This window comes from Aegilops tauschii, chromosome 7 (genome assembly GCF_002575655.3).
Source record: "Aegilops tauschii subsp. strangulata cultivar AL8/78 chromosome 7, Aet v6.0, whole genome shotgun sequence".
NCBI lineage: Eukaryota > Viridiplantae > Streptophyta > Magnoliopsida > Poales > Poaceae > Aegilops > Aegilops tauschii.
This window is the reverse complement of record NC_053041.3, coordinates 256,581,223-256,602,496: the sequence shown is the minus strand read 5'-3', so window position 1 is coordinate 256,602,496 and position 21,274 is coordinate 256,581,223. Positions and strand designations below refer to the sequence as shown.

The 21,274-nt window shown below is 48.3% G+C and overlaps 1 protein-coding gene across 1 annotated transcript; it reads right to left on the bottom strand.

Annotated features, from left to right (window-relative positions):
- Positions 1 to 16,628: 16,628 nt before the first annotated feature.
- LOC109735673 (uncharacterized) lies at positions 16,629 to 17,846 on the bottom strand. Its single transcript, XM_020294881.2, has one exon. The coding sequence runs from the start codon at positions 17,589 to 17,591 to the stop codon at positions 16,992 to 16,994; it is 600 nt and encodes a 199-aa protein (XP_020150470.1). The 5' UTR covers positions 17,592 to 17,846; the 3' UTR covers positions 16,629 to 16,991.
- Between the last annotated feature and the right edge of the window lie 3,428 nt (positions 17,847 to 21,274).

Here is a 21,274-nt window from a genome sequence, read left to right as displayed (position 1 = left end):
TGTGTGACGAAAATGAAGCATAGCCAAACTATATGATTTTCTTGGGATAAGCTTTCTTTGGCCATGTTATTTTGAGAAGATATAATTGCTTAGTTAGTATGCTTGAAGTATTATTATTTTTATGTCAATATTAAACCTTTATCTTGAATCTTTCGGATCTGAACATTCATGCCACAATAAAGAGAATTACATAGAAAATTATGTTAGGTAGCATTCCACATCAAAAATTCTGTTTTTATCATTTACCTACTAGACGACGAGCAGGAATTAAGCTTGGGGATACTTGATACGTCTCCAACATATCTATAATTTTTTATTGTTCCATGCTATTATATTATCTGTTTTGGATGGTTAATGGGCTTTTATTATGCACTTTTATAATTTTTTTGGGACTAACCTATTAACCGAAGGCCCAGTGCAAATTACTATTTTATGCCTATTTCAGTGTTTCGCAGAAAAGGAATATCAAACGGAATCCAAACGGGATGAAACCTTCGCGAGGACCATTTTTGGAACAAACGCAATCCAGGAGACTTTAAGTGGATGTCAAGGAAGAAACGAGGCGGCCATGAGGTAGGAGGGCGCGCCTAGGGGGGTAGGCGTGCTCCCACCCTCGTGGGCCCCTCGTGGCTCCACCGACCTACTTCTTTCGCCTATATATACTCATATACCCTGAAAACATCTAGGGACACCACGAAACCCTATTTCCACCGCCGCAACCTTCTGTACCTATGAGATCCCATCTAGGGGCCTTTTCTGGCGCTCCGCCGGAGGGGGAATCGATCACGGAGGGCTTCTACATCAACACCATAGTCTCTCCGATGATGTGTGAGTAGTTTACCACAGACCTTCGGGTCCATAGTTATTAGCTAGATGGCTTCTTCTCTCTCTTTGGATCTCAATACAAAGTTCTCCTCGATTCTCTTGGAGATCTATTCTATGTAATTCTTTTTGTGGTGTGTTTGTCCAGATCCGATGAATTGTGGGTTTATGATCAAGATTATCTATGAACAATATTTGATTCTTCTCTGAATTCTTATATGAATGATTTAATATCTTTGCAAGTCTCTTCGAATTATTAGTTTGGTTTGGCCTACTAGATTGATCTTTCTTGCAATGGGAGAAGTGCTTAGCTTTGGGTTCAATCTTGCGGTGCTCGATCCCTGTGACAGAAAGGGAACCAACACGTATTGTATTGTTGCCATCGAGGATAAAAAGATGGGGTTTATATCATATTGCTTGAGTTTATCCCTCTACATCATGTCATCTTGCTTAATGTATTACTCTGTTCTTATGAACTTAATACTCTAGATGCATGCTGGATGGCGGTCGATGTGTGGAGTAATAGTAGTAGATGCAAAATCGTTTTGGTCTACTTGACACAGACGTGATGCCTATATACATGATCATGCCTAGATATTCTCATAACTATGCTCTTTTCTATCAATTGCTCGACAGTAATTTGTTCACCCACCGTAGAATATGCTATCTTGAGAGAAGCCACTAGTGAAACCTATGGCCCCCGGGTCTATTTTCTATCATATTAATCTCCCACCAACGTGCTATTTCTGTCGCCGTTTCTTTTGCAATCTTTACTTTTCAATCTATACAACAAAAATGCCAAAAATATATATCTTATTATCTTTATCAGATCTCAATTTTGCAAGTGGCCGTGAAGGGATTGACAACCCCTTTATCGCGTTGGTTGCAAGGTTCTTGATTGTTTGTGCAGGTACTAGGGACTTGCATGTAGTCTCCTATTGGATTGATACCTTGGTTCTCAAAAACTGAGGGAAATACTTACGCTACTTTGCTGCATCACCCTTTCCTCTTCAAGGGAAAACCAATGCATGCTCAAGAGGTAGGACTGTTTGCTCTAACCTGGCATGCTGATGTTGGTCATATCATGCATATGGCGCCTCACGTTGCTTACATTATTCATATTAAATGTCATCAGCTTAGTTTAGATTTGCTTTGTGTGAATGCCACCTGTTTGGTTTCTATATCATACTCCCACCGTTCCTAAATATTTGTCTTTTTAGAGATTTCAACAAGTGACTACATACGGAGCAAAATGAGCAAATCTACACTCTAAAATATGTCTATATACGTCCGTATGTAGTAGTCCATTTGAAATCTCTAAAAAGACTAATATTTAGGAATGGAGGGAGTATATGGGAATTATGCAATGCCATGTTTTTCAACGAGTTATCATATATGTGAATTATGCACTGCCATGTAGCCAGGCATCATATATGTGAATTATCTCATGCCATCTTTTTTTTCATTACGTATTCCATTTGTCGACAATCTGTGTATATTGAACTACTCTTCATGTGTATCAGCCATTTGAGCCGGTTATGAAAAAATCAGGAGTGAAAACAAGGTCTTCAGAGCAGGCAATGATACCTGTTGAAGCATATATCTCGATGGTTATAGGGAGCTCCTCAGAGGAGGATTCAGAGACAGATGACCAGTCCTATATCCCACCTGAGATGTATGCTCTAAGTTGCAATGTTTATATTTCTCATATCATGCATATGGTGTCTTGCATTGCTTAGTTTAGACATCATATGCACAATATTGAATTCCATCTGCTTAGTTTAGAGATCATACATGCGAGTGCCAACTGCTTAGTATATGAATCAATTATGTCAATTATATCATGCCATCCTGTATACTTAGACAACATTTATGTGAATTATTTCATCCCAACCTATTTTTGAAAGACATCATATAGTTTTGTCATGTCATCCTATTTAGATACTCATCATATGTTGAATTATGCCATTATATCCTGTTAAGTTGTCCATCATATATCTAAAACTATGTCATGCTATCCTGTTTAGTTAGGCATCATATATGTGAAATTGTGTCATGCTGTCCTGTTTGCTTAGACAACATATATGTGAATTACCACATCTGTCTATCATACAATGTCTATACGTTCAATTTATTTTCTTGTTTATCAGCCATTTGAATTGAAGGGGGTGATGGCAGTATCTAAGGGAGCAAAAACCCGTTCTTCACAAAAGACAGTGCTACCCGTCGATGCAGATAGAACCATGGTTGTACTGGCCCACAAACTTGCCCCACCACACATAATCGAGACTCTTCCAGATTGCACACACTTACACCATTGGGCAGAGAACCAGCTACAACCCATCTAAACCCAACCCCAGCGGATAGTAACCCACTTCTAGTTGACAAAGCACCATGTCCACCACAGAGTACCCCCACACGAGCAGTTTGTAAAGCAACTGCAGTGCCCAAAGCACGAAGACCACCACAGCGAACCCAAACTCCACGTTCAAAGCAGAAGATCAACTGTTCTCAGGTCAGATTCCGTAGCTATGGTCCATACTCCTTTGTTGTTGCATCACTGTATTTACTCATACCAACTACTTTCAAATATGAAAGGATCCAATTGAAACTCCAATGGCGCAACAGGCATGTTTTAAACCTATTTCTTTAACTGGATTGTTGTTCTAACTTCTTGCTCTATGTTGATTTTAGTTTCAGTTGTATAAACAGTTATGTTCTCATGTGATGCACATTACAAATGTTGCCAATGTTGTGTAGTTTCTCACACTTATATTATGTCTATGCCGATGTGTCTTCAAAATATATGAGTGGAACTGTGTCTCTATCTTGATTTGGCAACATAAACAAGAATGATATGGACAATACAGTGACCATAGTACATAGATATATGTTTGTTTCATGATGTTATCCTGTCCACCTTACTACTGAACCAGTTTACCAAAATGAGTTTGGTATACTACATGCTAAACCTGTGATGTGTCTACTTGTTTCTCTTGTAGTATGCGAATAGAATATTGGAGAAGAGCACCACACTATGCAATGGTAGAGAAAGTAATGCATATAAGGTTCAAGATAGTGAGACAAACCTGTTGGTCTCCAAGAAAGGTGATAAAAATGATCTTGTAGACAGTGAGAAAACCCTACAGTCCTGCGTTGATGTAGTGTTCGAGTTACTGGCCAGTACTGCTGGCACAAGCTCTTAAACCTCGCTGCCTGAATCACTTCGGCTTCTTCAGTCTCAGCTACAAGCTGAAAGGCATCAGTCAGCTGTGCTGCGGCAAGAAGCCGAAGGACTGAGGAAGTCCCTGCAGAATTCAGATGCATACTTTCTTGTGCAACAGCAAGCGCTGGAGGATTTAAGCGCCAAACAAGAGAAAGTTAATAAGCTTGCTAAGCATCTTGCCAGCATTATGGGTACCCAGGATATTGTTTCTTGAGCTCTTCTGAAGTGGTTTCAGTTCTGGACTTGTTTTGCTACGGCGTTTATTTGCACTGGTCGCCAACTTTGACGACTAGTGTATGTGATATACTGCTTTGTTCCCTATATTTGCACTGGTAGCAAACTTCGATGCCCGGTGGATGTAATATGTGTAATAGCCATGCTAGCCTAGCGTAAGTTGCTTGCTTATTTAGTTCCTTGTTGTCTTGTTTATTTGTTTGCTTGTAGTCAGTGCAGTTCTTTTTCCGCGGTTTGCTAGTGGCCGCAATAACCTATTTTTTAAAACTAGGCCACAATAACCATGGGCTACATATTTACTGTAGTTACCATGGGCCTCCTACGGGCCATAGAAACAATGGGACTTCTAAGGGCCGTAGAAACAATGGGCCTTCTATGGGCCGTAGCATCAATAGGCCTTCTACGTGCCGTATGGTCGATAGGCCAAACATGGGCCAATAACACACTGCATTATGGGCCATAAACGGGCTAGATTTGGGATCATCCGTTCATGGGCTGACAATAACGGGCCGTCGTTAATCGGCAGTATTGGACGACACTATGAAAACGTCCCAACAGATTAACGGGCCGATTGTAACCGCGGGCTGAATTTGGCCCACAAGCAGAAAAGGCCAATAACGGGCCGTAAGTAACCGAATGCTGGAAATGAGCCCAAGAATAAATGGGCCCTGAGAAGGCCGAAAGATAACATGGGTTGGAAACGACCCAATGGAATAATGGGCTGTTAATGGGTATAAAGGGGTACACTATTCATTGCGGGCCAGATTCACCACGGGCCGTTAATGGGCAGTTACAAATGGCCTCGTATGGGCCGAAAGACATCATGGGCCATACATGGGCCGGAAGTTACAACGGGCTGGAATCATATTGGACGGCCCAGATGAAGCTACTGGGCTTAATTCTGATAGGTCGTAACGGGCCGTGAGTTAGCGGGCCGTAAATGGGCTATATACGAGCAAGCCGTTAACAGGCTTTCCGTGGGCCGGGCCGTTACCTTTTGACCAAGTCAAACGGGCTGGCCTTTTCACTGGAATGGGCCTCTGTTGGGCCGTGCCACATGTCGACGTATCATAGGTGCCTCCTGTCCAATGAATGGATGACATCTGTCCCAACGGTGAGCCAACACGTGTTTCCTCCGGCCAATGAGAATTTTACATGTGGAAAATCCTCATTGGTCCGGGCTGTTAGCGGGTTATCAGATCCAAAACCGGACCCGATAGCTTAACGGCGACCCGTTACAGTGGATGCCACGTGTCGGTCACCCTTGACGAAAGCACTTCCATGACGCGCGATTTATCGTCATGGAAGTGGACACTTCCGTGATGATAATTTTGGTAATGTCATGGAACATTTCTACGACAGCACAGGTATGACTATCTTGATTCTGTCATAAAATTGTCATGGATGTACATGCATGACAGAAAACGTGACCTACTGTGACAAACACGTATCATCACGGAAGTGTCTTTTTTTTGTAGTGCAGAGAGTTGCGTCTACCGGGCAACAGACAAAGGGACCAACCTCCCGTCAACTTCTTTTTATCAAAGGCCACTGCGACCATCCTGATCGAAGCAACGTTAGAGTCAGGGATAGGAGCACCTAACTCTCAAAAGAGTGGCGAGGTTTTCATATGCACAAGTTATAGCTTATAGAACACTAACGGACATGAGGTAGAACTTATCTCTTTGGCTTGCCGGGGATCACAGTGCATAGCAGCCCGGAGACGGTTCTCCTCGAGTATCATAGCTCGTCACGCCGGTGCTGATCTTGTGCTACTTCATCGTAGGCAAGCACTCGAGGTGACCCATAAATGAGTTCCATGGGGATAACTGCTTCTGCCCCATAGACCAGGGAGAAGGGAGTCTGCCCGGTAGCTCGGTTTGGTGTCGTTCTGAGGGACCATAGAACTACAGGCAGCTCCTCGATCCACCGCCTGCCATGCTTCTGCATCGTATGAAAGGTTCTCGTCTCGAGTCCACGCAGCACTTCAGCGTTCGCCCTCTCAGCTTGTCCATCGCTCCGGGGTGTGCTACAGAGGTCCGAGGGCATGAACATATTGCATGAAGGCGCAGCTCATGAACTAGGTGCCGTTGTCGGTAATGATCCTTGCCGAAACTCCAAAACGACACACAAAATCTTTCAAGAACTTGATAGCTGACTGAGCAGTCACCTTTCTGACGGCAGTCACTTCTGGCCACTTTGTAAACTTGTCGATAGCAACGAACAAGAATTCAAAGCTCCCGATTGCTCGGGGGAAGGGGCCGAGGATATCAAGCCCCAGACCAAAAATGGCAATGATAGAGGAATTGTTTGAAGAGCTTGGGCAGGCAGGTGGGTTTTCTTGGAATGGAACTGGCAGGCTTCACATTTGGTGACTAGCTCGACCGCATCTTGGAGGGCTGTGGGCCAATAGAATCCTTGTCGGAATGCTTTCCCAACTAATGCCCTTGATCCAATGTGGCGGCCGCACATGCCTTTGCGTATCTCAGCCAGCAGTTCCTTTCCTTCTTCCCGACAAACACACTTCAATTTCACACCATTGGGCCTCCTTCTGTACAGAGTGTCATCAACAAACTGATACATACTAGCCCTCCAGGCTACTTTTTCAGCTTCATCTTGGTCGCCGGGAAGCTCTCCAGTTTGGAGGAAGTGGACAATGTGCCTTGCCCAAGTTGGAGCCTGGGGCTCGGCAACGAGGACTAGCGGTACCTCCTCTGCTGCGAGAGCACATGCCTCGTTCACGGGGTCCATGGGCCCGGCTGGAGGGTGCGGTCCAGCAGGCTGCGAGGAGTTGTTTCCGACAGGGTCTCTGCCAGGAGCGGACGGCTCTACCGGGAGAGGCTTACCGGAGTCCAACTTTCTCCTTTTTCGGGCCATTGTGGCTGGGATACAGAGGGCTGAGTGAGATGGAGAACAAAAGTCCCTGGTTCCACAGGAAGCTTCTGCGCAACACACTTTGACAGATGATCAGCTATACAGTTTTCCGCACGGTGTACGTGCTCTATTTGTAATCCGTTAAAGCGCTCCTCCAATCTCCTCACTTCCTCGACGTATGCCTCCATCAATGGACTTTGGTAATTCTTGTTGACTTATCTCACCACAAGCTGTGAATCTCTTCCAATGATCAGCTTCTTAATTCCCAATTCAGCTACAATCCTGAGCCCGACAAGGAGCCCTTCATACTCTGCTGTGTTGTTGGTTGCTTCTTCCCAAGCAAAATGCATTTGGACGACGTACTTCAAGTGCTCCCCGAAGGGGGCGACAAGAAGCACGCCTGTTCCTGCACCTTGTAGGGAAAAAGCACCATCAAAATACATAATCCTTTCTTGGGGCGATTCCTTGCCGGGGATAACTTTCTCTGTCACTTCCTCATCAGGGGTTGGCGTCCATTTTGCAATAAACTCTGCCAATGCCCTCCTCTGAATAGTTGATGTGCTCTCAAATTTCAAACCAAAACTGGATAACTCCAAAGCCCACTCCACTATTCTGCCAGTAGCCTCAGGGTTTCGGAGTATCTTTTGCAACGGGAAATCCATGACAACTATGATCTCATGGGCTTGGCATTAGTGGCGCAGTTTCCTTGAGGCCATGATGATACCAAAGATCAACTTTTGCATGCCAGAATACCTCAATCTAGCCCCCTGTAACAAGGAGCTGACGAAGTACACTGGGTGCTGCACCGCTTTCTTCCTTGCCGCGTCCTTGGGATTGCTCTCGTTGCCGTGCTCATTGCTGTCCTGGTCCTTCTCTGACTCTGTCGGTCCTTGCTCACTCTCTGCCTCATCCACTTCTCGCTGCGCAACCAAGGCTGCACTGACCACTTGGTTGGTTGCCGCTAAGTACAGCAGCAACAGCTCCTGGGGTTTGGGAGCAACCAAGGTAGGCACAGAGGACAAGTAGGCCTAAAACTCTTGCAAAGCTGCATCTGCTTCCGGGGTCCACTTCATGGGCCCTGCCTTCTTCAAAATTTTGAAGAACGATAGGGCACACTCGACAGACTTGGAGATGAATCTGCTTAGCATGGCAACACATCCTGTCAGACGCCTCACGTCCTTAACTGTCCTTGGTGCTTGGATCTACTCGATAGCTTTGATCTTGTCGGGGTTGGCTTCAATACCGCGATGGGACACAAAGAACCCAAGCAACTTGCCAGAGGAAATACCAAATACACACTTCTCCGGGTTGAGCTTCAAATTGATTTTGCGCAGATTAGCAAATGTCTCCTCCAAACCTTGAATAAGGGTGGCCCTATCCTTGGTCTTGACCACAATATCTTCCATATAGGCTTCTATGTTTCTGTGCAGCTATGGCTCAAAACCAATCTAGACTGCCCTTGCAAAAGTGGACCCGGCACTCTTTAATCCAAATGGCATGCGGACAAAACAGTACGTACCACATGGAGTGATGAACGGCGTCTTCTCTTCATCTTCCTTGGACATGAAGATTTGGTGATACCCATAATATGTATCCAGAAAGGAGAGCAAATCACAACCTGAAGTGGAATCCACAATCTGATCGATACGCGGCAAGGGAAAGGTCCTTCGGGTAAGCCTTGTTGAGTTCTGTGAAATCTATGCAAAGCCTCCACTTCCCGTTACCCTTCCGGACTACCACTGGATTTGCCAACCACTTGGGATGCAACACTCCTCTGACCAAACCAGCTGCCTCAAGTTTCTTGATCTCTTCCGCAATGAACTGATGCCTCTTCAAGGCCTGCTTCCGGATTTCTTCTTGACAGGTCGGGCATGTGGGCAGACAACAAGGTGGTGCTTGATTACCTCCCTGGGAACAACGGGGATATCAGATGGTTGCCAGGCAAACACATCGATGTTCGCCCGCAGGAAGGCAATGAGCGCGCTTTCCTATTTGTCGTCAATGGTGGCACTAATAGTGAAAGTACCATCAACGCCAGCCAGCCCTGCCGGGACCTTCTTCACTTGGGGTGCAGCGACCTTGGATCTCTTGCTATTGGAACACTCCGGCACATTGTCAACGGGTGCCGTGCACTCGGTGGGGGCACACTTCCCGGACCCTTTGCCGGAGTCCCTACAATCCCTCTTCTTTCCTTTGCTTTCCTTAGCGGGAGCTGCTGCTGCCTCTGCCGCGAATGCGTCCCGGTACATCTTGTCCACACAAATGGTTGCATCCTTCTCATCTGATGGGATGGTGATGACTCCCAGTGGCCCAGGCATCTTCAAGGTGTTGTAGGCATAGTGGGATGCCGCCATGAATTTAGCCAGGGCCGGGTGTCCAAGAATCCCATTGTATGGCAGGGGGAGATCGACCACATCAAACACAATCCTCTCAGTACGGTAGTTCAGTTCTCCCCCAAACGTTACCAGCAACGTGATCTTTCCCTTAGGATGGCTCCTGCCGGGATTAACTCCTCGAAACATGCCGGTAACCTCTATCTCTTCCTCTGCTATCTGGAGCTTGCTAATAACTGCTGGGGAAATCAGATTCAACCTGGCCCCTCCGTCCACCAACATCTTTGTGACCTTGAGGTTGCGAATTGTTGGGGAGACCAACAATGGCAAACACCCTACCACAGTGGTATGGCTAGGATGATCCTCCTCGTCAAAGACAATGGGTGTATGTGACCATTTGAGCGGCTTCCGAGCCTCTGGCGCTGGTTCCACGGCATTGACTTCTCGCGCCCACCGCTTGAGTTGGCGGTGAGAGGTCTGCAGAGATGCAACCCCGTCAATGCACAGGGCGTCAGTGGCCTTTTCAAACTCTTGCTCACTGGTTTCTTCTTCATCCCCTCCATCACTCTCATCATCACAGGCTTCCTTCTGTCGACCTCTGGCGGGCTTTCCTTGGTTCCGAAAGGGTTTGCCGGGGCGATTTACTTCACCACCTCGGCCCTTTCCGCTAGCAACATTCTGACCCTTTTCCTTGTCACGCTTCTCATACTCTACTCTCTGTCTCTTGACAAGCTGCTCAACGTGATAACACTCTTGAAGGTCGTGGCCCTTGGTCCGATGAATCTTGCAATACGGCCCATCACCTTTCCTGGCTTTCTCGGCAGCAGCGGCTTCCCGGCAGTCAGTGCACACGGAAGCTTCCTTGCCGGGGGCCTCAGCTTTGGCCTTCTTGCCGGTACTAGGCGTACCGACCCTTAAATAGTCATCACTGCCTTATCCCTCCACTTCTTACTGCGCTTCTTGCTCTTCTTCTGACTGGTTGATTCATCATCATCCTCTAAATCAATATTGGTGCAATATTCCTCTCCGGGCAACTTTCTTACATCCTCCATACGAGCACACTTATCCACCAACGTGTAGAGCTCCTTCACAGTCTTGGGCAACCGTACGCTCATCTTGGAAGGAATCCGGCGGTTGCGCACATTGGACTGGAAGGTGGCTATCATGGATGCCGGATGGATATTTGGGATGTTTCTACGAACTTTGCTGAATCTCTGTAAATACTTACGGAGGGTTTCTCCTTCCTTCTATTGGAGAAGCTGCAAGTCGCTGGGCCTGCCGGGCTCTTGATGACCACCAATCAAGGCGCCAAATGAATTCATGGCACAGGTCAGCCCATGATGAAATTGAGTTCTCCGGTAGGTGCATCAGCCAAGACCTCACATGGACTTGAGGGCCAAAGGGAAGTAGTTGGCAAACACCTTCTCATCTCTTCCCCCGGTGGCCTGAATAGCGATGGTGTAGATGCTCAGGAACTCTGCCGGGTTCAGCCTCCCATCGTACTTCTCAGGTGTCTCTTGCTTGAACATGCGAAAGGACGGCCAACGGACTTGCCGCAGCTCACGAGTAAAGGCAGGGCAGCCAACCTCGAAAGGTAGGCACCCGCCAATACCGAGCGCGGGCTCGTCGACGTCGGGGCCGTCGCACCCATCGGTCCGGCGGAGGTCGTCGCGGCGTTGCTCGACAACGAGGCGCGTGTCTCCTCTCCGCCTATCCTCCGGGGCTCGTCGTTGGCCTGGACGCGCTCGTGAGTCAGAAGAGGCCATCGAGACGTCGTCGGGGTCTTGATTCTATTGCGCTCGCACTGGCTACCGTGGCGAGGACTGCACCGTGAGGATGGCCCCTTCCGCACGGCGAGCAGCATGAGCCGTTGCTGTCAACTGGGGAGGCTGTGGCGGGCCAGCTTGCTGTGAGCCCCCAGCTTCGGTGAAACCGAGAAGTCTTTGGATGGTGGCACGCCCTTCGTCCATCTACTCGGCCGCTAGCGGAAACCTGAGCAGCCCGCGCCATGGCCTCCGAGGCTGTACTTGGCATGGGTGACGATGAAGTCGATCGCACCGTCGCTCGGCTCCTAACGGTGCCAGCGGCGGCATCACTGTGCCCCCGCTGCTAAGGGCGACCACCTAGACGGCACGGTGGTGCGGCGAAGGCGCGGGAGGGCCAGTGGCTCCGTCGGGCGCAACGGCTTGGTCGACCCGTCCCGGGGGAGGTGCACGCTCTGCGGCCGCACCCGTGGTGGGAGCGGCCGGAGGGCGGCGATTCGCCCCGGTCGTTGTTGCAGCTGTGCCCATCGGTGGGAGAAAGGGGCACAGATGGAGTAACCCCTTCACCCGGACCTTGTGGAGCATGGCCGTCGGGGAGTTGCTCATGTTGCTCTCCTTCTATGTCTCCTGCTCCTGCGTCCGCCGCGGGAGAAGTGGTGACGGTGCCGCTTGCTCCGACCACATCCCCAGCAGCATCCGTGTCCTCGCGTGTCTCCGCGCCCCCCACAGCGTTAGAGGCCGCCGGCGGCGGAGCCTTCGAGGTGGATGGATGAGCCAAAGAACCGGGTTTCTTCTTGGGCGCCATGGTTGATGGCGCCATCGAAGATGAAGATGGTGATGAAGATGACGCGCTGCACATGCCTTCAGGTTCGCGCAAGCGATCCCCCTACTTGGCGCGCCAAAGATGTCGTGGGAAACCACGGCCACCTATGGGACCAGAAGGCCCCTTGCTGGTTCGGCAGGGGGGCGTCGCGTTGCACAAAGAGCAGACGAGCATGGTGCAGCACGACAAAGATCACGCAGGCATTTTTACCCACGTTCGGGCCACCGTGAGGCATAAAACCCTACTCCAGCTTTGGTGGATTGATGGTGGAAAGGTGGTGGTGGAGCGTAGTACACTTGCCCGGCAGGGGTTGCCTCAGGGCGGGCAGTGGCTACGCGCGTATGGGGGTGTGAGTTATCCAACCTTCTAACCCTTTCTATGGTTGCCATGTGCCTCCTTTTATAGATCAAGGGGTTACCACAATGGCAAAGTAGTCATTATGCACTGATAAGATAGCAAACAGTGCTATCGTACCTAACTCTGCGGGCTGTCAGGGCGCATTAAATGCACTGCTCAACGTCACATCATTGGTTGCCCGGCAAGGCTTGCCGGGCTATCTCGCCAGCTCCACGCCTGCTTGCTTGACACGTCGCGGGATGGGTGTCATCTGCAGGTATTTCCTATAGGGAGAGGCTGCCATGTGGTGAATGGCTGCCACTTAGTCACTTCGCGGCTTGACACCGCACTGATTGACGACGTGGGTCGTGGCAGAGTAGTTGGTGAGGTGGTTCTGCCTCTGTGTGTCTCGGCAGGCCCTGCTGGGACGTCTTGGATGTCTTCTTCTGAGGGTGGCCTTGCCCCTTACCGAGCTTGCCTGCCCGACAAAGGAGGCCCTTCTCCTGATGGTATCTTGCTTCTCTGGCTTGATCTTGGTCCCTCCGATCTGCATGTTGGTCCTTCGAATCTCTTGGTCCCTTGTACTCTGACTTGGGTTGGTGCTTCAATCTCGTCCCCGTGCCTGTGCATAGTATGGGCAATAGACCCAGGGTTTGCTGCACCGACAATTCCGTCGAGGAAACTTCCCTCCAGGAGGGGAAAATCGAAGTCATCGTCAACACCAGCGATCCTCTCATCATGGGAGAAGTCCTTGGTGGAAGATCATATGTTCAGATCCTTAATGCTATTCAATACCCCTCTGATCTTGAGCATGAATATGTTTTTTGAGTAGTTATGTTTGTTCTTGAGGACATGGGAGAAGTCTTGTCATAAGTAATCATGTGAATTTGGTATTGGTTTGATATTTTGATGATATGTATGTTGTTGTTTCCCTTAGTGGTGTTATGTGAACATCGACTACATGACACTTCACCATGTTTGGGTCTAAGGGAAAGCATCGTGGAGTAGTTATTAGATGATGGGTTGCTAGTTTGGCAGAAGCTTAAACCCTAGTTCATTTGTTATTCCGTAAGGGGCTGATTTGGATCCATATGTTTCATGCTATGGTTAAATTTATCTTATTTTTTCTTTCATAGTTGTGGATGCTTGCGAGAGGGGGTAATCATAAGTGGGAGGCTTGTTCAAGTAAGAACAACACCCAAGCACCGGTCCACCCACATATCAAATTATTAAAGTAACGAACGCGAATCAAACAAACATGATGAAAGTGACTAGATGAAATTCCCATGTGTCCTCAAGAACACTTTGCTTATTATAAGAGATCGTTCCGGCCTATCCTTTACTACAAAAAGGATTGGGCTAGCTTGCTGCATCTTTGTTACTGTTACTATTATTTGCTCTTTATAAATTACCTTGCTATCAGACTATCTGTTACCGACAATTTCAGTGCCTGCAGATAATACCTTACTGAAAACCGCTTGTCATTTCCTTCTGCTCCTTGTTGGGTTCGAGACTCTTAATTATCGAAAGGACTAAAATTGATCCCGTATACTTGTGGGTCATCAGTGGTCGAAGCCGTGCTCCGGGATTGGCTTGTACATGCGCAGATGGTCAAACGTGTGTGCTAGAGCACGTAGGTGCGTTGGGCAGAAAGCGGGGCTTAGTGTTTACCATAGCCCACCTGAGTTGGTTATAGAGGAAACGACATGGGGTCGATTCCGAGCAGCCTGGTGGTTGTGAGAGGTGCTCTAGGGTGGGGGCTTTGGTCGAGGGCATCTAGGGGTTTTTATAGGGGGTGGCGGCATGGCCATTGGGGCATTGCATCTTGCAGGGCATGCAAGAGTGCGCATTGATGTGGGCGGAGGTGTGCCCGAGCTTCTCGGCTGGAGGTTGAAGGCGATCTGATAGCCAGGCCCCGCGTATTAGTGGCTCAGAGGCTCGGGTGCACTCGTAGCCGTCTATCGATCATTAGATCGTGCGGCTGAGGTTATATTATGGCGACACACGAGTTCAGGGTTGCTAATGGGCAATGGGCTGGTTTTGTGGCTAGGCCGGTTGGCTTGTGCTAGTGTGCTTCCCTAGTTACTATTCTAGTTCATTTTTCTTTTTCTTTTTCTAACAAATTTGGACTATGGTTGAATTCAGTTTAAAATTACTTATTCAAATCCCAAAAATTCAGAAACTTGCACAAAAATAGCCGGGCTACTATAGGTAATAGGAAAACTATTTTTAGACCCAATGCATGTTTGTAAAATCATTTTATGTAGATGGACTTCGTATGGACTATTAACTACTCCCTCCATCCCATAATATAGGACATTTTTTGACACTAGTGTAGTATCAAAAAATGTCTTACATTATGGGACAGAGGGAATAAATCCCTAAAATGATTTAGTGTGTCTAAAATAGCCAAACAAGTTTTTGTTTTCTTCTAAAATGCACTAAAAATATGATATGCATATGAATGATATGCTCACATCCAAATTTGAAATTTTGGGATGTGACAATGATCCACTAAAAAAGAAACCACCACGTATTTTTTTTGATGTAGAAACCACCACGTATATGATTTGTTTGCCCGTACCAAATCAAGTTAGGCTACAACTTCTACACAAAAAACTTCTCTAGAGTTGCCCCACAGAAAATAAGATTAGAAACATAAGCTGAAAATATCAGTCTTTTGGACTTGTGTTTCTACTCTTAGTTTCACATTTAGGAAACACCAAACCCTGACCCGGCTTCCCTCTCTGAGGCGATACGGGGGGAACCCTATCCTCCCCGTCGTCGGCGCCCCTTCCCCGTCTCCTCCCTCGCCGCCGCCATGGGCCACTACGAGGCAAAGCCCTGGCAGTGCCGGCGGCGTCGGGGCATCTCCCGGGCGTAGCTCCCCTCCCTCCCCCGACGACGGCTCGGATCTGACCATTGGTGTCCTTGGCGGCGTGGCACGGTGGAGGCACGGTGGCGTCCTTGCTCAGTGCTCGTGGTGGTGGGGCGCCTGCTGCTGGTGGTGCTGTCTCGACGGTCGGTGTAGCCCGGGGCTCGGGATCCACCCTGGCTGGATTTGGGTGGCGGGGTTCGGGGTTGTGACCATTGTTAGGCCGAACGTGGTATCTCCGTGGCTCTGCTGCCGCCGGGCTCCATCGTAGCTCTGGCGGATGCGGTGTCCTCGATGAGGTGGTGCGCACGACAGGAGGCGTGGTGGAGAGAGGGTCCTGGCAAAGACGGGCAGCGGTGTGGTGGTGGCGGACGGGCGCAATGGCGTGCCGGAGGTAACGACGCGAGCCACCAGCCAGGTTTGGTGGCGGCGTTGTGATGGCTCTGCTAGGAGGGATTTTCCTGGTGAGCAGCGAGCGCCCGACCACCTGTGGTCTGTGTAGTGAGCGGGTGAGCGATGATGCTCTCGTGGTGGCGCCGACGCGAGCCTGTTCGGGTCTGATGTGGGCCCTTGGTGCTGGGGATGTCGCAAAGTCGTCCCTTGGAATGGGTGACGGCTGTCTTGGGCGGTCCTGGCCCTTGCTAGAGGGGCGGGGTGGCTACCGTTCTTTAGCTAGGTGGAGGTGCTGGCTGGGCTGCCATTCTCTCTGTCATGCAATCTTTTGCGGCTACAATGGCGAGGTGTTGCGGTGGCGGCGGTGCGAGGCTATTTGGACAGTGCTGCCCAATTCCTTCGTGTTGTGGTGAGGTGCAACAATCGGATGAAAATCTGCTAGGCATTTGTCTGGCCGGCGGCGATGGCACCTGCGGGTCCTATTTTGAGCTCCAGCGGCGCTATATACACCCATCGACGGTGCCTCCAAGACGGTGTCTTTCTCGGTTCTAATCAAGTCCTGCCATTCACCTGCCACCTCCTCTTAGGCATCAAGGGTGATTGGTGCGTCGACCAGCGAAGTCCAGGGGGAGTTGGTGGTCTTCGGAGGTGCCCGACGTTGGTTGAAACGCGGTGTTGTTCTCTGTTAGGACATGTCCTTTTGCTTGTAGTTTTGTGTGGTCGGAGGGTGTGTTTGGTGCTACGAGGATGTGGAGTTCATGCTATGCTCGCTATTCGGCGAGTTGTAGTTCTCTTGCATTGGTATTTCTGCCTTCTATAAAGTTACGATGTCTAAGTATACTCTCGAAGAAGAAAAATCTTAGTTTCCAATATCGTTGGTAAAAAAGTTATGATATGTCTATGCAAATTTTAGTTTCTTTATTGTAGATGTGTGAAAGAAACAATTTAGAAATATCAAGTGCTGAATATTGTAGTAAAAATCCTAGTATAATTGGTACTTGAGAACAAGTCCAGTACAATTAAGGAAGATCGTTGTGAAACTAATATGACGATAATAGTTGTATAATTATTCAGAAATATTTCCTCCGTCCCATAATATAAGAGCGTTTTTGACATTCGCTCTTATATTATGGGATGGAGGGAGTACACAAGTATGACATACATACATCTGTGACTTTAACGGGAAAAACATGCATCTGTCATATACCATGTTTAACCGAGTTATGTAGTAGTACTAGACATTTGGAAGCCCACTAAAAGCGCATTGAAAGCTCAGTCACGAAGAAACAAACCAATCGAAGGCCCCGGACGTCTAGAAGCTCCGGTTGCTCATTCGGCTGCGGACCCGCCGTATGAACATGTCAGCGGCGTGGTCGATCTCCTCCTCGATGTTGAACTCCATTCCGTCCCCTTCCCTGCACCTCCTGATGACGTCCATCACCGACGGCTCGTCGTCAGGCAGCCGATCTTCCTCCATTGCCTCCGCGCCACCACCGCGTTCGTCGTCAACATCGTCGCCCTCCTGGAGGTTGCAGTCGGCATCGTCGTCGTCGAACAGTGAGTGCGTCCAGTCCGGGTAGCCGCAGTGGCCGTCATCGTCGTCGCCGACCACTTCTTGCAACAGCTCGGAGAGGCCTGGGACGTCGACTCCATGCATCGCGGCCTGCCCGTCCTCCTCCGCCGCCATCGTCGACGAGGCGAGGGCCTTGCGGTGGTCGTGCACCGGGTCTCTCTGGCGGCCCGGCATGAGGGCGCGGAGGTGGCGCGACACGGTGCCGACCATTGCCGTCCTGTGGCGGAGCGAGGCGAGGAAGAGGAGCCGCGCCCTGAGGACGTCGGCCCTGCCCCTCAGCGCCCGCACCGCCTTCCTCAAGAAGTCGGCAGCCTTGCTGATCTTCGTCTTGGCCTTCATCTTTTTGGCTAGCTTCTTTCGAACTCCTTGACTACCTAGCTAGTTCTGAAGCGGGTGCAGGAATGCAGACAAGAGAGAACAAATTGGTGCTGCTGGTTGTAAATTGCAATTAGCGAGTGCGTGTGTGGTACTGGTAATGGCGAGACTGAAGTGTTGATGCATGGGACATGTGCCTTGTTTTAAGGACACGGGAGCTCAATTATTTATAGATGCAGGCAGCTAGCCAACTCAGGTTAACAGGGAAGGTCAAAAGAAGGAAAGGTACCAAGAAACTTGGGAGCTCGACAAAGCAAAAGCCTCGCAGCAAGAGAGGCACTGTCCAATCAAACTCTTCCATGGACCAAAAGCTCTTTTTGAGGAGTGCACTTCAGGAATGCATTTTACCTTTCGGGTATGGATGTCCACTCCATATTCAAACTACATCTATATCCAACTCTAGAAAGTTGGGAAATACTTTGATATGTTTGAAAGAAAAAGAAAATATAGTATTTCAAACATTCTCCATCCATTATAACGGAATCCGTGTACTTTTGTGTAAAACCACTCAAACTCTGAATATTTGTCATTGACAAACAAAAATCTCTATTTTTTCACGAATACGCAAAGATTGTGTATCATTGCATTGATAGGAGAGAAGAATGAGTACAAAGTGTGGCTACATGAGCATCACGTACATGAGCTGGCATGAGCTCAGGAGACCAGAGCCGAGGGACAAGGGTTTGTCAGCCGAAACAAAAAATATGGAAAACTATCTCTTGGGTAACATAGTGGCCAATCGCTGGCCCCGGCACTGGCCCAGAGGCGGACGTCTTCTTTTATGGACTACACGAGATGCGAGACCGAAGGTCGTTGCGCATAAAAAATGCATCCGTTCCGGTGTCTCCATAGTCCTCTGGCAGTGAGCGTGATGGAGGAGAGTCCCTTGCGGAGTGCAGGGGGGGGGGGGGGGGGACAGCAGGAAGCAGCCCACCATTCACCGAAGGACATGTCGATGTGGAGGGCAAAGTAGCCGTAGATCGGCACCATGAGAGCACCTCGTGCCCAACATGTCGAAAGTGTGTTCATTTGTATGGAGTCCAGTAGTTTTACATAATACTCTCGAAACTTCATGCATTTCTACTTTTAATAGCAAGACCTTGCATTTATGAACAACAAGAATATCTCTATTGTGGAGTTGTGGATTGCACATATTTATAATGTATAGGCCTCATGTAGTCTTTCTATGAAAAGAAGACAAGCTATGCAAAAAGCAATAGAATAAACACACAATACATGAATAGGATTTAGAAACATCATTAAAAATAACAGAATGAAGAACACTAAGCTTTTCCATGGCAGGGTGAACGGCCGTAGGAGGAAGAACTTCGTTCACACCCTTCAAAGCGAGCAGGGCATCACAATCACTAGGGAGGACAAGGAGAGTTTAATGTTATCGCATTTCCTGAGGCGGCTTGGCACGCCGGCTACGTGGACCTCCTTTCTCAACCGAGACAATCTAGACATCCTCGTCCACAAATTGTTGAAACTGAACGCCCCTTCGTGGGCAAGAGATAAAAGCTAGGTTTTCTTTTCCCCTTCGTCGAGGCACCGGCCTCGGATGGATTCATGAGAGCGTTCTTCAAGTCTGCTAGTGGGAAGTTTTGTTGGGAGATCATCAAGCGGGGTGTGGTTTCGGCCATCTTATAGTTATCTTGCCTCTGAGGAGACTACGCCCCCTTATCAACTATGCAAAGATCATCATGTTGCCCAAGAATTCTAATGTGTATGGGGTGGGCGGTTACCGGTCAATTAATCTCATCCACAACCTCCAAGATCTTCTCCAAGCTCTTGGCCAACAAGATCATTCCGATCGTGCCGATGATAGTTTCCAACTTCCATAGTGCCTTCATCCAGAAACATCGTATCTATGACAGCTACATGCACAAAGGCCTTTGGATCTGTCAATAGGTCTACCTTCTGGAAGTGCTACATTGGTTGGGTTTCGGTTAGTTCTGGCGGGATGGTTTTTCTTTTTGTCCCTAGACTCTTCGTCCTTGATGATCAAGCTAAGTGGGAATCCCGACCTTCCTTGAGGCATGCTGGCGGGTTACGTTAGGGTGATCCACTACCTCTGATGCTCTTTATCCTGGTAAGAGACCACCTACAGCAGATCCTTCGACTCACTTCTTTGAGGGGTGTTCTCAAACCCATCCGGTCGCACACCGTGTGTGCATGATTTCGGTCTTTATAGACGATGCATACATTTTTGGAACGCATAAAAGGAGAAGTTATGCACAGCTGCAATGATTGCAAATTTTGGGAAGGCTAGCGGACTCATCACAATTTTTCTAAGAACGAGTCCTTCCCCATCAGGTGCATTGGCATTAACCTTGTTGACGTCCTATCCACTTTCTCAGCTAAGATTTCCTCCTTCCTTGGAGGGTTGCGGGGTTGGATGGGTAAGCACCTTAACAAGCCTAGGAGAGTTGCACTCGCCAAGTTCCTTCTCTCCACCACCGCCGCATACCACATTACGACGCTCACCCTCTTAAAACTCAACAAAATAACATGTGACGTCGTCTGAGGAAAGGAGGACCATGAGCAAGCATCTGGTGGTCATTCATTGGTCAATTATTTTCCGTCCAAATAAGCTGGGTGCCCTTGGTATCGCCAGCATTGAGAGATTTGGGCGCATGTTGTGCTTCTCCTGGCCCTACTTATAATGGACAAACCTTGGGAGGCCATGGTGGTAACACAAATCCCATGCGATCAAGTTTACATGGACCTTTTCTGGGTCTGCACCACCATCACCATTAGGAACAAGCACAAGAAGCTTCTCTGGCATGATAACTAGAGCGGAAAGGGGAGGGGGTTGAAGTCGCTAGCACTGGAGTTATACAAGATTTCTCCCAGGAAGAACATGATTGTGCCGCACGAGCTGAGCGATGATAAATGGATCAGAGGACTTGGTATGATAACGTCCTTACCATAACTAGGGGAATATGTAACTCTCGCGGCCTAGATCAGCCAATTCTTGCTCATGCTAGACTAGGAAGATATCATCAACTCTAACTTGAGTACCACCAATTGGATTATTTAATCAAATCTGCTTATGCAGCCCAGTTCCTCGCTCATCATGAGTCCAAATGCTTCACTTGGCTTTGAAGGAAATATGTCGTAGAGCAATAATAAAGTTGTTATTTATATTTCCTTATACCATGATAAATGTTTATTATTCATGCTAGAATTGTATTAACCAGAAACTTAGTACATGTGTGAATACATAGACAAACAGAGTGCCCTAGTATGCCTCTACTTGACTAGCTCGTTAATCAAAGATGGTTAATTTTCCTGACCATAGACATGTGTTGTCATTTGATGAACAGGATCACATCATCAGAGAATGAAGTGATGGACAAGACCCATCCGTTAGCTTAGCATTAATGATCGTTTAGTTTTATTGCTATTGCTTTCATCATGACTTATACATGTTCCTCTGACTATGAGATTATGCAACTCCCGAATACCGGAGGAACACCTTGTGTGCTATCAAACATCACAACATAACTGGGTGATTATAAAGATGCTCTACAGGTGTCTCCGATGGTGTTTGTTGAGTTGGCATAGACCGAGATCAGCATTTGTCACTCCGTGTATCGGAGAGGTATCTCTGGGCCCTCTCGGTAATGCACATCACTATGTTC